We start from the raw sequence: 10,957 nt of genomic DNA on the forward strand, positions 1-10,957 counted from the left end.
CAGAGTCAGAGCAGGACGGTAGTTAGAAACCAAGGTTGGTCCTTGGTGTGCTCACTGCTGCTGGTGGGGTGTCACTACTGCTCAGCAGAGGGGCGCAGGAGGCATATGCCTATATGGACATGCACACCCACACATACGTGTGTCCTTGTGCATGTGACATGTAGATATCTGTGTGTGCGCCCACATGTGCACAGACCTTTGTTCTAACTGTATGGGTTGAAGACCATAGACTCACACTGTGCTTCAAGACCAGGCCAGCATCACAGGGTTTATTCCTGTTGTCTTTCTCCATGTTTGAACCCCAGTGTCTGATAGTGAGGAACCTGGCTCCCATTGTCTTTGACATATTTACTTATTTGCCTAGTTTTCCTGTATATAGCCAGTCTTTGACCACCCTGGTCAGACCCCTTTGGCCCTGAAGCCACCGGCCATGCTGGCAAGTGTGTGTCCATCTGTGTATTTCAGAGACCCGGACAAGAGTACTGCAGCTTAAGGCTTCTAGCAGTGCATTTGCCCTAGGGTCCCTGTCCTGTACTTTAGACTTACTGGAGGAATTCTCCTCTGTGATGGTGCCACCAGCTTGGGGTCCTGCAAGCTCTGTTGCTTTGTTTTCGTAATAGAGCTTTCCTCTTTAGTTCTAAAAATTAACCAAGGAGTTCACAGACTGTCAAACAAGACAGAAAGCTCTTGAATCTGTGCTGCTTGCCACTGCCTCCGGGGTCACATGTGCATGCGTGTGCTTGTGTATGTATGCCTTTGTGTCCACACACTTGCCTGTGTGGAGGACGAAATAAAGATAAATAAGCACCACTCTTGAATGTAAGTTTTTTGCAATAACTTTTTGAAGAGGAGGCTTTCTGTTCTGAGCCTTCTTTTTTTCGTACCAGGGGTTGAATTCAGGGACACTCAACCTCTGAACCACATCCCCAGCTGTATTTTGTGTTTTATTTAGAGACAGGGTCTCACTGAGTCGCTTAGTGCCTTACTTTTGCTGAGGCTGGCTTTGAATTAACGATCCTCCTGCCTCAGCCTCCAGAGCCGCTGGGGCGACAGGTGTGCATGACCACATCTGGCGCGTTCTGAGCCTTCTTGGTTTCAGCACAGCCTGCTTCTCTGTCTGGAAAGCCCTCAAGCAGAGGGCTCAGTCCTGAACACAGCTGCCCATTACCACCATGGCCTGGTGAGGGCGATGGCGAGGCCTTCTGAGTGACTGCCACGCACCCAGGGGGGACTGCAGTGGGGACAGCATTTAAGGGGCATGCCTTACTTGAGAGGATGGCAGCGGCACGTTCACTGTCCACTCAGGACCCCAGTGCCCTGTACTGTGAACCCTGTCCCTGCATCTCTGACAATGCCTGTCTTCCGCCTCTCTTGAGGAGGGCAGTGAGATCTCTGTGCTGCCTTGGGAGGGATGTGAAGCTGCACAGTCTGTGCTCCTGTCCTGAGGCCTGGCTGCTGCTGTCCTGAAGGTGCTGTTCCGGGCCAGCAGCGGGAAGCTCCTCGCTATGCTCCAGCTGACCGTGGAGCCCCAGCCCCACGTTGTGGACCAGATCTTCCGCTTCTACCACCCGGAACTCACCTTCCTGAAGAAGGCCATCCGCCTGCCTCCCTGGCATACGCTTCCCGGCAAGTCCCCTGCCGTTCCTGTGGTGGCCTCTGGCAGGTTCAGGTGGTTGGAAGAGGCCTCTGCCCAAGGTGGCAAGTGGCATCATGGAGTCCCCCATGCTGTGTGGCAAACCCTGCCACCACCCTTCTGCCTCCTCTGATGCCACCCTTCCAACCCTAAGAGCTCTGCGCCAGGGCCTGTCCCCGTAAGAAGTGAGGGCCATGGAGATGGCTCCCCCCAGGGGCTCTCCAACGTTCTGGCAGGTACCTTCACAGCCAGGTGAGGCCTCTGTGCTTGGTGGGGCTCCTGTTCACCTCTAGGTCACTCCCTTTGGGTGACTCTCCATGGAAGGGGCTAGAAGGTCATCACAGAGACCCCATGGTGATGATCGAGCTGTCCTGTACTGCCCTCACCCAGTTGAATGACCCTGGTCCCTCTGCTATTTCCTCCTGGGTCTGTCTCCCACCCCTGTGGGGACACTGTAGGTCAGGCTGTCAGCTCCTGTGCCCGCGACCTGCAGCCTGCATTGCCCACAGGCCTCGCTAGGCGAGTGGCAACATTGTCCCCTTCCCTGTTGCAGGTGCCCCAGTGGGAATGCCTGGCGAGGACCTCCCCATCCACGTGCGATGCAGCGACCCCAATGTCCTCTGTGAGGCCCAGAGTGTGGTATGTTGTGGGGACGTTGTCCTCGCCCCATGTCGCTTCTGCTGGGGTTTTAGCTGAGTGGCTTCGTTTCAAGGTGGTGAAGGGCTCTGGGGACACCCTTGAGGGCTTCCCGAGCAGGTCTTTATTTTCTCTGCTAGCAGATCAGTCCTCTGATCAGCTGCATTTAAATTTTAAGAAAAGGCACGAAGCAAAGTGAATAAAACGAATGGTAATTAAGGCACTTATTAATTACCGTCGTCAAGGGATGGCGGCAGTAACTGTGCTATGACTAGCTGGGAGCCTGGATAAAATCTGTGCAATGTAATTATTGAAATCAACATAGAACCAAGGAGCTGCCGACTGCTCCCTCACTGAACAGGCTGGTGAATGCTGACGAGTGCCAGGAGGATGCACCTGGGGAGGGGCTCCCACCTGCCCTGGCTGCACACCTGCCCCGGCTGCACACCTGCCCCGGCTGCACACCTGCCCCCAGTGCACACCTGTCCTGGGTACACACCTGCCCCGGCTGCACACCTGCCCTGGCTGCACACCTGCCCCAGCTGCACAGGCCTCAGGCAACTTTAGGGGCCAGACTAGGGTTAGAGGGGGGAGGCAGGTGGTGCTGGCCCCCATGCCCCCCACGTCTGCTTGGCAGGGCCCTGGGGAGCCCCGGGATGTGTTTCTGAAGGTGGCTAGTGGTCCAAGCCCAGAGATGAAAGACTTCTTTGTCATCATTTATGCGTGAGTACTCAAGACAACAGATCTGGAAAGGGCAGGTCGGGGCTGCTGGTGGATGGGGGCCGTGCCCATCTGAGAGGCAGGACTGCTGAGTTCTAGGGCCAGTAGGGCCCTGCAGAGGGCATCCTCTGCTGGAGCAGCACAAGTGACTGGAGAGACTCGGATGCTCCCTGCCCACTCAGGGAAGGGTCAGCCCAGGAAGCCTGGCAGCTGTTTCCTCCCCAGTTTATGGGCTGAACCCGTGGAGGGATTGGAGTTGGGAGTGGCTGACACCACCCCAAGACCATGATCAAGTTGCCCAGTTAGACAGCTGCAGTCCCTTCACTGTCTTCTCCTGGGCCCTGTCTCCCAGCCACTTGGAGCCCTCTAACTGGAGCAAGCCGGGAGATTTCCTGCAGGGCTTCCAGGACAGGCCAGGGTAAGGGTGAGCTGCATCCAGGGTGAGAGGCTGCATCAGCCTCCCCTGCCATGAGAACACCTCAGCCCTGACTCCTCCTAACAACCCCTGGAGGTGCGTCACTGGCCCTGCTTTGTGATGCAGTCATGAAGTTTCACAGCCCTGTGTTCAGACCTGTGACCTCCGGGCCCCCCGTCCCCTACATGCAGCCCACCACCCTTCACAGCTGTTCCGAGGCATTTGGGCCAGCTCAGGCCCTCCTTCATCCCATGTGCACAGTCCTAGGTGCAGGGACAGGCAGTGTCTCAGCCCCGCCAAGGGCTTCCGTGTAGGTGGGCAGGTGGAGGCCAGGGCGGAGGCAGCTGGCCCAGCCTGGCCTCCTCGGCTCTTGCCCCCGCCCCTGCCCCCCAGCACACTCACTCTCAGGGGCTTTTGCTGTCTCTCTGAGGACACTTGCAGACAGCCCCTGTCCCTCGCAGGGACCGCTGGCTGGCAGTGCCTGTGCAGACGTGGCGGGTCTGCCTCCACTCCCTGCAGCGCGTCGACGTCTCCTGTGTTGCGGGCCAACTGAGCCGCCTGTCCCTTGTCCTCCGGGGGACACAGAGAGTGAGGAAAGTGAGAGCTTTTGCCTCGCACCCCCAGGAGCTGCAGGTGAGCCTCCTCCCTGCCAGACTGCCGCAGGGTCTTCCCGGCCCTAAGCTGGCTTTGCTAGGCATGCCGGTGCGGCCACGGGACAGGTGCACCTGAAGGACTCTGGGATCGGAGACGCCCCGGGGACACAACATGAGGCCATGCAGATTCCACCTACAGGCCTGTGTTCTGAACCCAGGTTGCTTAGGGAAGGGTCACCATGGGTGGGCCTTGCCTACCATAGACCCAAAGTGCGGGAACAGGGGCCAGGCTGTAGACCCGGGTGGCTCCTGAGCCTGTTGAGCTGTCACCTGAACAACCTGGTGACTTTGAGTTGCCCTGGTTGGTGGGATTGGGTACCTGGGAGACTTTGTGTCTGTGAACCCAGAGGCTGCAATCTGACTCTCCCCTTGCTCCTGAAGACAGACCCCGCAGGTGTCTTTGTGCTGCCGCCACATGGGGTACAGGACCTGCATGTGGCCGTGAGGCCCAGAAGGGCCGGCAGCCGCTTCATCCACCTCAACCTGGTGGACGTGGACTACCACCAGCTGGTGGCCTCCTGGCTCCTGTGCCTCTCCTGCCACCAGCCGCTCATCTCCAAGGTCTGTGTGAGGCTGCGGGAGGAGGCACTGCAGGACTTCTCTGTGCTCTTCAGGTGACAGGGTGTCACCTGGGTATCACCTGCCCTGTGCCCTGGGCTGTCCCGATCCAGGGCTGTGTGGGGCGGGGTGGGGGTGCTTGCTCCTGCACCATCTGTCCCTCTCATCTGCGTGGATGTCCTGGTGTCTGGGGCTGGGCTCAGGAAGTTCTTGGAGAAGGAGCCCTGGGCCGTGACTGGGACCTGGCCCACCCTCCCCAGGCCTTTGAGATCACGATGGCGGTGGGTGAAGGGAAGGGCGTCAACAAGCGGATCACCTACACCAACCCCTACCCCACCCGGAGGACCTACCGCCTGTATAGCGACCACCCTGACCTGCTGCAGTTCAAGGAGGACACCTTTCAGGTGCTGCAGGGGCGGCACGGGGGCCTTGGGAGGCGTGTGGGAGGGCTGGCGCTGGGTGGTCAGTGCTGCGTCCAGGAGGGGTGAGTCTGGGGATGGTGGCAGGTGCCCCAGCCCCCTGGTGAGGTGCCGGGAGGCAGGAGACTCGCTGAGAGCCCACCGCCTCTCGCTGGATACTCTGGCTGAGAGCACTGTTGCAAGAGGCCTTGGTGGCTTTGCCCCTCTGCAGCTCCTCACTGTTGTGCCCAGATCCGAGGCCGTCCCCCATCAGGAAGGTCGAGGGCGCGTCCTGCGGGGGTAGTACCTCAGGGGTCCGCAGGCAGCCAGCTTCTGAGAGGGCAGGCTGGTGGCTAGGGTCTCCACAGCAGTGTTGGGAGGGAGCTCAGGAGAGGAGCGGCCTCCAGCCCCAGCTGTGCTGCCCTTGAAGGCCTGGTGCCCGTCCCTCCAGGCACTGGGTCCCGGGCTGGTCATGGACGTCCTTTGTCAGCCGTGTGCCCCACCTGCCTCTAGGGAGCCTACCTCACCTGAGTCACTTCTCTGGACGCTGCTGTGAGGCTGGTGTAGCTCAGTGTGGAGGCCTGCCTGGCACCCTGAGCCTGGGTTCCATCCCTAGCCCTGAGAAGCAGCTGGTAAAGGTGACGCAGCTCAGGGTGGACACTGGGGTCTCAATGCTTCTTCCAGGTGGGAGGAGGCGAGACCTACACCATCGGCCTGCGGTTTGCGCCGGGCGGGAGAGTGGGGCAGGAGGAGATCCTGATTTACATCAATGACCACGAAGACAAGAATGAAGAGGCCTTCTGTGTGAAGGTCATCTACCAGTGAGGGGCCGGCAGCACCTGCCACACACGCCTGCCCTGCGGACCTCCCCTGCCTCTCCTCTCCCCAGCATGTGGCCCTGCCCTGGTGGCCTGGGCCTGGCTTAGGGAGGAGCATGTGTACCCTGGTCATTTTTGAAATGCCTGTGTCCAGCCTAGGGCTGCCAACACTGACCAAGGCCAAGGGTGAGTTCTCAGTGTGAACAGGAATCTGGTGGCCTCCAGTCACCTTATTCTACCTGAGGTGTGCATGAGGCCCACTGGTCCCTCTGTAGTCCATGGAGGTTGTCACTATTTGTAACTTAGTTTCAGTTTTTTTTTTTTTTTTTAGCAAAATGTGTTTTATGAATCATCTAAATGGCAAAATTATGTTTTTCTTACTGGATTTTATATGAACAAAATGAACTTTATTTGCTGCACAGTGTTTTATATACTGATATCACTTTGTGTTTGTGTCTAAGATCAGACCATCTGAACGCTGGCTGTGTCCCTTCTGGTGGTTCTTATTTTCCTTATTCCCTGCGGACCTGCTGTCAGAGGGTTTTCCCGTCTGCAGGTTAGCCTGGACTGCCCTGGATTGCCAGGAGGGCCCAGCCCTGTGCCCTCTTGAGAGTCCCCTCGGGCCTGGCCCCAGGGCAGAGCTGAGGGACACCACTGAGACCGCGAGGGCCCCCAGAGCACTGCGCTGGGGGTGGGAGTGCAAGGGGTGCAAGAGTGGAGGTGGCCTGCGTGCCTGCAGCGACCTCATGGAGCACACATGGAGCACATACTGCATGGGGACGTGCAGTGACGAATGTCCCTAGAGCCAGTGCCGGCTGCCGTGGGACTTTCAGGAATGGCTTGCATGCTCTACAGGGGCCTGAAGGTGGGAGCTGTGTGCCCAGTGCTGCACTCTGCTGGGGCTGAGTCGGCCTCGGGCCCCTCGAGTGCCCTGACAAGCAGCAGTGGGCGTGGCTCCTTTGGAGGGTGGTTTGCTTGTGGGTAGGCCCACTGTCAGGTCTTGCTTGGGCGGATGCTGAGGCTGCGCAGTCTCCATGGAAGAGGCCCGTGGAGTCCCAAGAATCCAATGCGGATGCCGGGAGGCCCTGTGGTGGGGCGTGGTGTTGAGCTCCTGCTCTCAGCACATCCACAGGGAGCGGAAGCCACTGCAGGACCGTGGGCTGCCATGGCCTGCGCCCTCAGTGCTCGGGGAGGTGGGGAAGGCTGTCGGAGGCCCTGGGCAGGCACGGCCTGGGAGCAGGACCGGCTGCAGCCTCCTGTGAGGATACGCAGCCCTGGAGCATGAGGTGGGCACATAGGGCACGGGAGGGCCTCCCAGACAAAGAACAGAGGAGGGCCTTGGCCCTGGGGGGTGCATGGTGTCAAGGTCACCGCGCTGGGCCATTATGGGAGGTTCAGGCCCACCTGAGAAGCTGACCCGGGCACAGCAAGATCCTTGCAGGCCAGGATAGGGCTTTTGTCTTTATCAGGAAGTACCAGGAAGCTTCTCAGAGATTCAAAGCAAGGGGTAGGTGAGGGGCAGTGTCATGTTGGAATTCTGGGAGAAGGTGGGCAGTGGTGTGGAGGGCCACGTGGAGCCGCCCAGACACAGGCACAGCAGAGGCTGTTGTAGCAGGGAGATGGCGGGTGGGGAGGGTGGCTGTGTTTGGCTGTGCATGACAGAAACCCCAGCACCACTGTCTCAGGCAAGGTGGACGCTGATTTCTCACACCCACACTCCTGCAGGTGACCAGGGCTGGTGAGCGCTCATTGTCCCTGTGCTTGGGTGTTCTCTTTCTCCAGTTGCTTCCCGACTCAGAGAGGGTGGAGGGTGACCCTGGCAGGCTGGCTCCTTAGGCATGGACAAAGGCACCCGTCCTGTGAGGCTGCTGGTCCTCGGGCACAGGCGGGTTGTTCTTCATAGAGATGGCCCCTGTGGCCAGGAGCTGGGTGATGGAGGGAGCCACCTCTGCTCCCCGAGGGCTGTGCTGGCTGCAGGCCCCGCCACAGTGCCCTGCGCCTTGGGCAGGAAAACCCGGGGGCTACAGCACCTTGGAAGGCGACTCATGCAGCCTGTACCTTTTAAAGGAGCCGTGGTCCCGCAGCCTGGCTGCGCCCCTCCTGGCAGAGCAGAGGGAGTGGGTCCTCCGCCAGCCCCTTCAGGTGCTCCAGAGCTGGAGGCCCACCTGCCCTGCAGACGCTTTCTCCCAGGTGCATTTTCATGCGGAAAGTCAAGGGCTGCTGCTTTGCTAGAGGTGGCTCTACCGGATCTTCCTTGTCCTTGGAAATGGTGGCGTCTCAGGAGCTCCTGGCCTTGTCCAGTCTGTAAAGCGTGGACTGAGATGGGCTGCCACTGGGCCCTCGGCTCAGCTCTGAGATACGGGCTCTGCCCGAGATATGGTGCCTATAGAGCTGGGTGCTGGGTGCCTGCGCGGCCACTGCCCCCTCCCTGGGCTTGCTGTGCACAGCTCCCTTGTGGTGCTGTTTTCCTCCCGTGCAGAGGAGGGCGCTGCAGCTCCCGGGAAGACCAGGCTAGAGCAGGCAGCAGGTGCCCCTCCTGGGTGGGTGGGGCTGGCTCCTGACAGCAGTGAGCTCCTTTGGGGCTAGAGGATGCCTGACCATCACCTGAGCTCAGAGGCCCACAAGGAGGAAGGGGCCTGGCCACACTGCCTTACCCCCCAGCATGTACCTGCTCACACCCTCATTCCATCCACCTAGTGTGCAGAGGGCTCCTCCCTGAGACAGACACTGTCCCTGCCCTGAGAGGTGGCCTTTGGAGGGGCCCAGTGACCAGTGGACATGTGGTGCCCTGTGGGACATTGAAGCTGTGAGGAAGGGGTATTGGTTTAGAAAAGGGGTCGAGTCCTCTCTGAGCAGGGGACACTTGGGCGGAGGGGGCCCGCTGGCAGAGAGCAGCCAGGAGCAAAGGGACTTGGGCAGGCAGAGAGGAGCCAGGCTGTAGGTGGGCTTCCGGGCTGGTGGTCAGGTGCACAGGCATCCGCTTGACCCTGCTGGGCCCCAGCCCCAGCAGCTGGTCAACATGGAGCCCAGACCTCAGAGACAGGCCTGCTCTCTCCACAGCCTGCCTCTCCTGGGGGGTGCCTCCTGCTGCCACCCGCATGCAGAAGAGTTTTGGTGCGTAGCCTGTGATGTGGGGCGTCCCTTTGCCCTCTCACATGCTAGGGCATCGGGGAACAGGGCTCTGCAGGCACAAAGCCCAGGTCAAGGCCACTGTGTGCGCCTGGGTGTGCAGATGTTCTGAGTGGCATCGTCATTTACTTCTCCCTTCACGTACAGGAGAGAGCCAGCCGGCCGCCTGGGCCTCGCCAGGCCACGAGGCTCCAGCTGCAGTGCAGGCTGGCCTCGTCCCGCCCAGCCCTCTTTCAAAGCAGGGTCAGGTTTCGGGGGCGTTTCTGGTAGCAGTAGCTTATCTCCTCCCTCCTCTCACACTGCCGAAAGCCGTGTTCCACTAAATGGAGTCAAACAGAAGCCAGGGGGGCTGCTTTGGCTTCCCATGCCTGATGGAGATTCCATGTTGTTTGCCTTTATTTGGAAAGAAACCAAGGCACTTTAAATTGTTGCTCTGATTCCAAGTGGCTGGGGAAGTGGCCACCAGGTTTCCCCAGCGGGCAGAGGCGGTGAACTCTGACCCTGTCGCAGCCTTAAATATTTTTAAGTGAAACAATCGAAATGTTTCAAATCTTTGGCTCTTTCTGACCTCAGCACAACAGTGCATCCGGCTTCCCCATTTGGAGCTTGGGTTCTGGCCTTGGCTGCTGGGTGCTGGTACTTCTGGCCTCTTAGGGGCTGGACACTGAGGCCACAACTGGCATCAGGTAACAATCCTCATGCCACTTTGGACCACCGGGTGGTCTTTGGGAAGAAGGACGGAGGAGGCCAGAGAGTCCAACGAGGGAGGCTCTGCTGGACTGGCCTCCATGAGGCCACAGCAGCCGTGGAAGTGGACAGGGTGGACGATCCCAGAGAGAGCCAGGCCTCACACGCTGTCGCTGCCTCTGCGCGCTACTGGTGGGGGCGGCAGCGCGGCCCCGGGGGACCCTGTCCAAACATCCTCCTAGCTCTGAGCCTGGGGGAAGGATTCGTTTGGGCCATGACTCTAAACAAATATCTGGGGTCAGTTTTACTTTGGCAAATAATCCTTTTAGCTGGTCATCTCAACTAATTCCGCATAAGTCAGACCATGGATCAGATTCTGTTAAAGGAAGAAATGAAGTTCTTTTAAAGTGGATTTCCCCCCACCCCAGGTCTTTGCACTTTTATTTATTTACTTATTTGTACCAGGGATTGAACCCAAGGGCACTTGGCCACCGAGCCACACCCCCAGCCCTGTTTATTTATTTATTGGTACTGAGGATTGAACACAGGGGTACTGAGACTGGTGTGACCTGCCAAGATGTCAATCAGCCTGCTGACTGCAAGACGCACAGAGCAAGACTCCACCTCTGATCCCTGATCCCTGCCTTTGATGTATCCCCTTAAATAAACCATGGGAGCTCTGTGTGGACTTGACCTACCAGATGCTCCATCCTTTAAAACTAATTCTGACTCTGTCTTTTGTTCTTCATGAATTATTCTAGATTTTAATTTCCTAGGTGGCTCACGTCCTCCTGATCAGGAAGAAAAACCCCCTAATGGATGTGTTTAATAGTGGGCAACACGAGGGTGGCTTGTTGTCCACATGCGTGGGTGGGTGGGGTTTCAGCTTGACACGAGGGCAGGGTCTTGATCATGGTGGCCGTGATGGCCCCGGAGCAACCTCGCTGGTCCCCTGAGTGTTTCCAGCTGTCACTAAGCGAGCCTTAGTGTGCACGTGCAGCTTTGCCTCTGGACCCCGGTGCCAGGGATGTGCCTGGCGCTGATTTTATCCTGAGATAAATGAGGGGCGTTCCCGTCAGGACGCAGTCACTGTCGTGGCCCAGTGTGTGGGGATCCGACTGGTCTTGCTGCCCCAGTAAGTTCTGGGTCCATCTGTCTTTCTGGCCTTGGGCTCTGTGGGGCTGGGCTGTTCTGGGCAAGTGTGTGCATGACAAACCTCAGGTTCTCTGCTGTGTCCACATCTCTGTCCCTTTTAGAAGGATTTGGAGGAGAGGGCTGCACTGTTAGGAGACCATCTGTTTCAGGTTGGG

At 58.7% G+C, this 10,957-nt stretch overlaps 1 protein-coding gene across 11 annotated transcripts in view; it reads left to right on the forward strand.

Moving 5' to 3' along the window:
- Nphp4 (nephrocystin 4) overlaps positions 1-6,312 on the forward strand; it is a 99,849-nt gene extending 93,537 nt beyond the window's left edge. For 6 of the 11 annotated variants that reach the window (XM_046424535.2, XM_046424536.2, XM_058572739.1 and 3 more), the window contains 7 exons: positions 1,470-1,626; positions 2,187-2,272; positions 2,907-2,992; positions 3,866-4,037; positions 4,439-4,618; positions 4,876-5,019; positions 5,698-6,312. In XM_046424535.2, coding sequence (XP_046280491.1) covers positions 1,470-1,626; positions 2,187-2,272; positions 2,907-2,992; positions 3,866-4,037; positions 4,439-4,618; positions 4,876-5,019; positions 5,698-5,838 — 966 coding nt within the window. In that variant the 3' untranslated portion in view covers positions 5,839-6,312. The other 5 variants (XM_058572738.1, XR_009224940.1, XR_009224941.1 and 2 more) reach the window with 5 other exon arrangements.
- The last annotated feature ends 4,645 nt before the right edge of the window (positions 6,313-10,957 follow it).

Source organism: Marmota monax, unplaced genomic scaffold (assembly GCF_021218885.2).
Source record: "Marmota monax isolate L192 unplaced genomic scaffold, Marmota_monax_Labrador192_F-V1.1 WCK01_AAM20220418_F8-fsc00080, whole genome shotgun sequence".
In the NCBI taxonomy this organism is placed as follows: Eukaryota; Metazoa; Chordata; class Mammalia; order Rodentia; family Sciuridae; genus Marmota; species Marmota monax.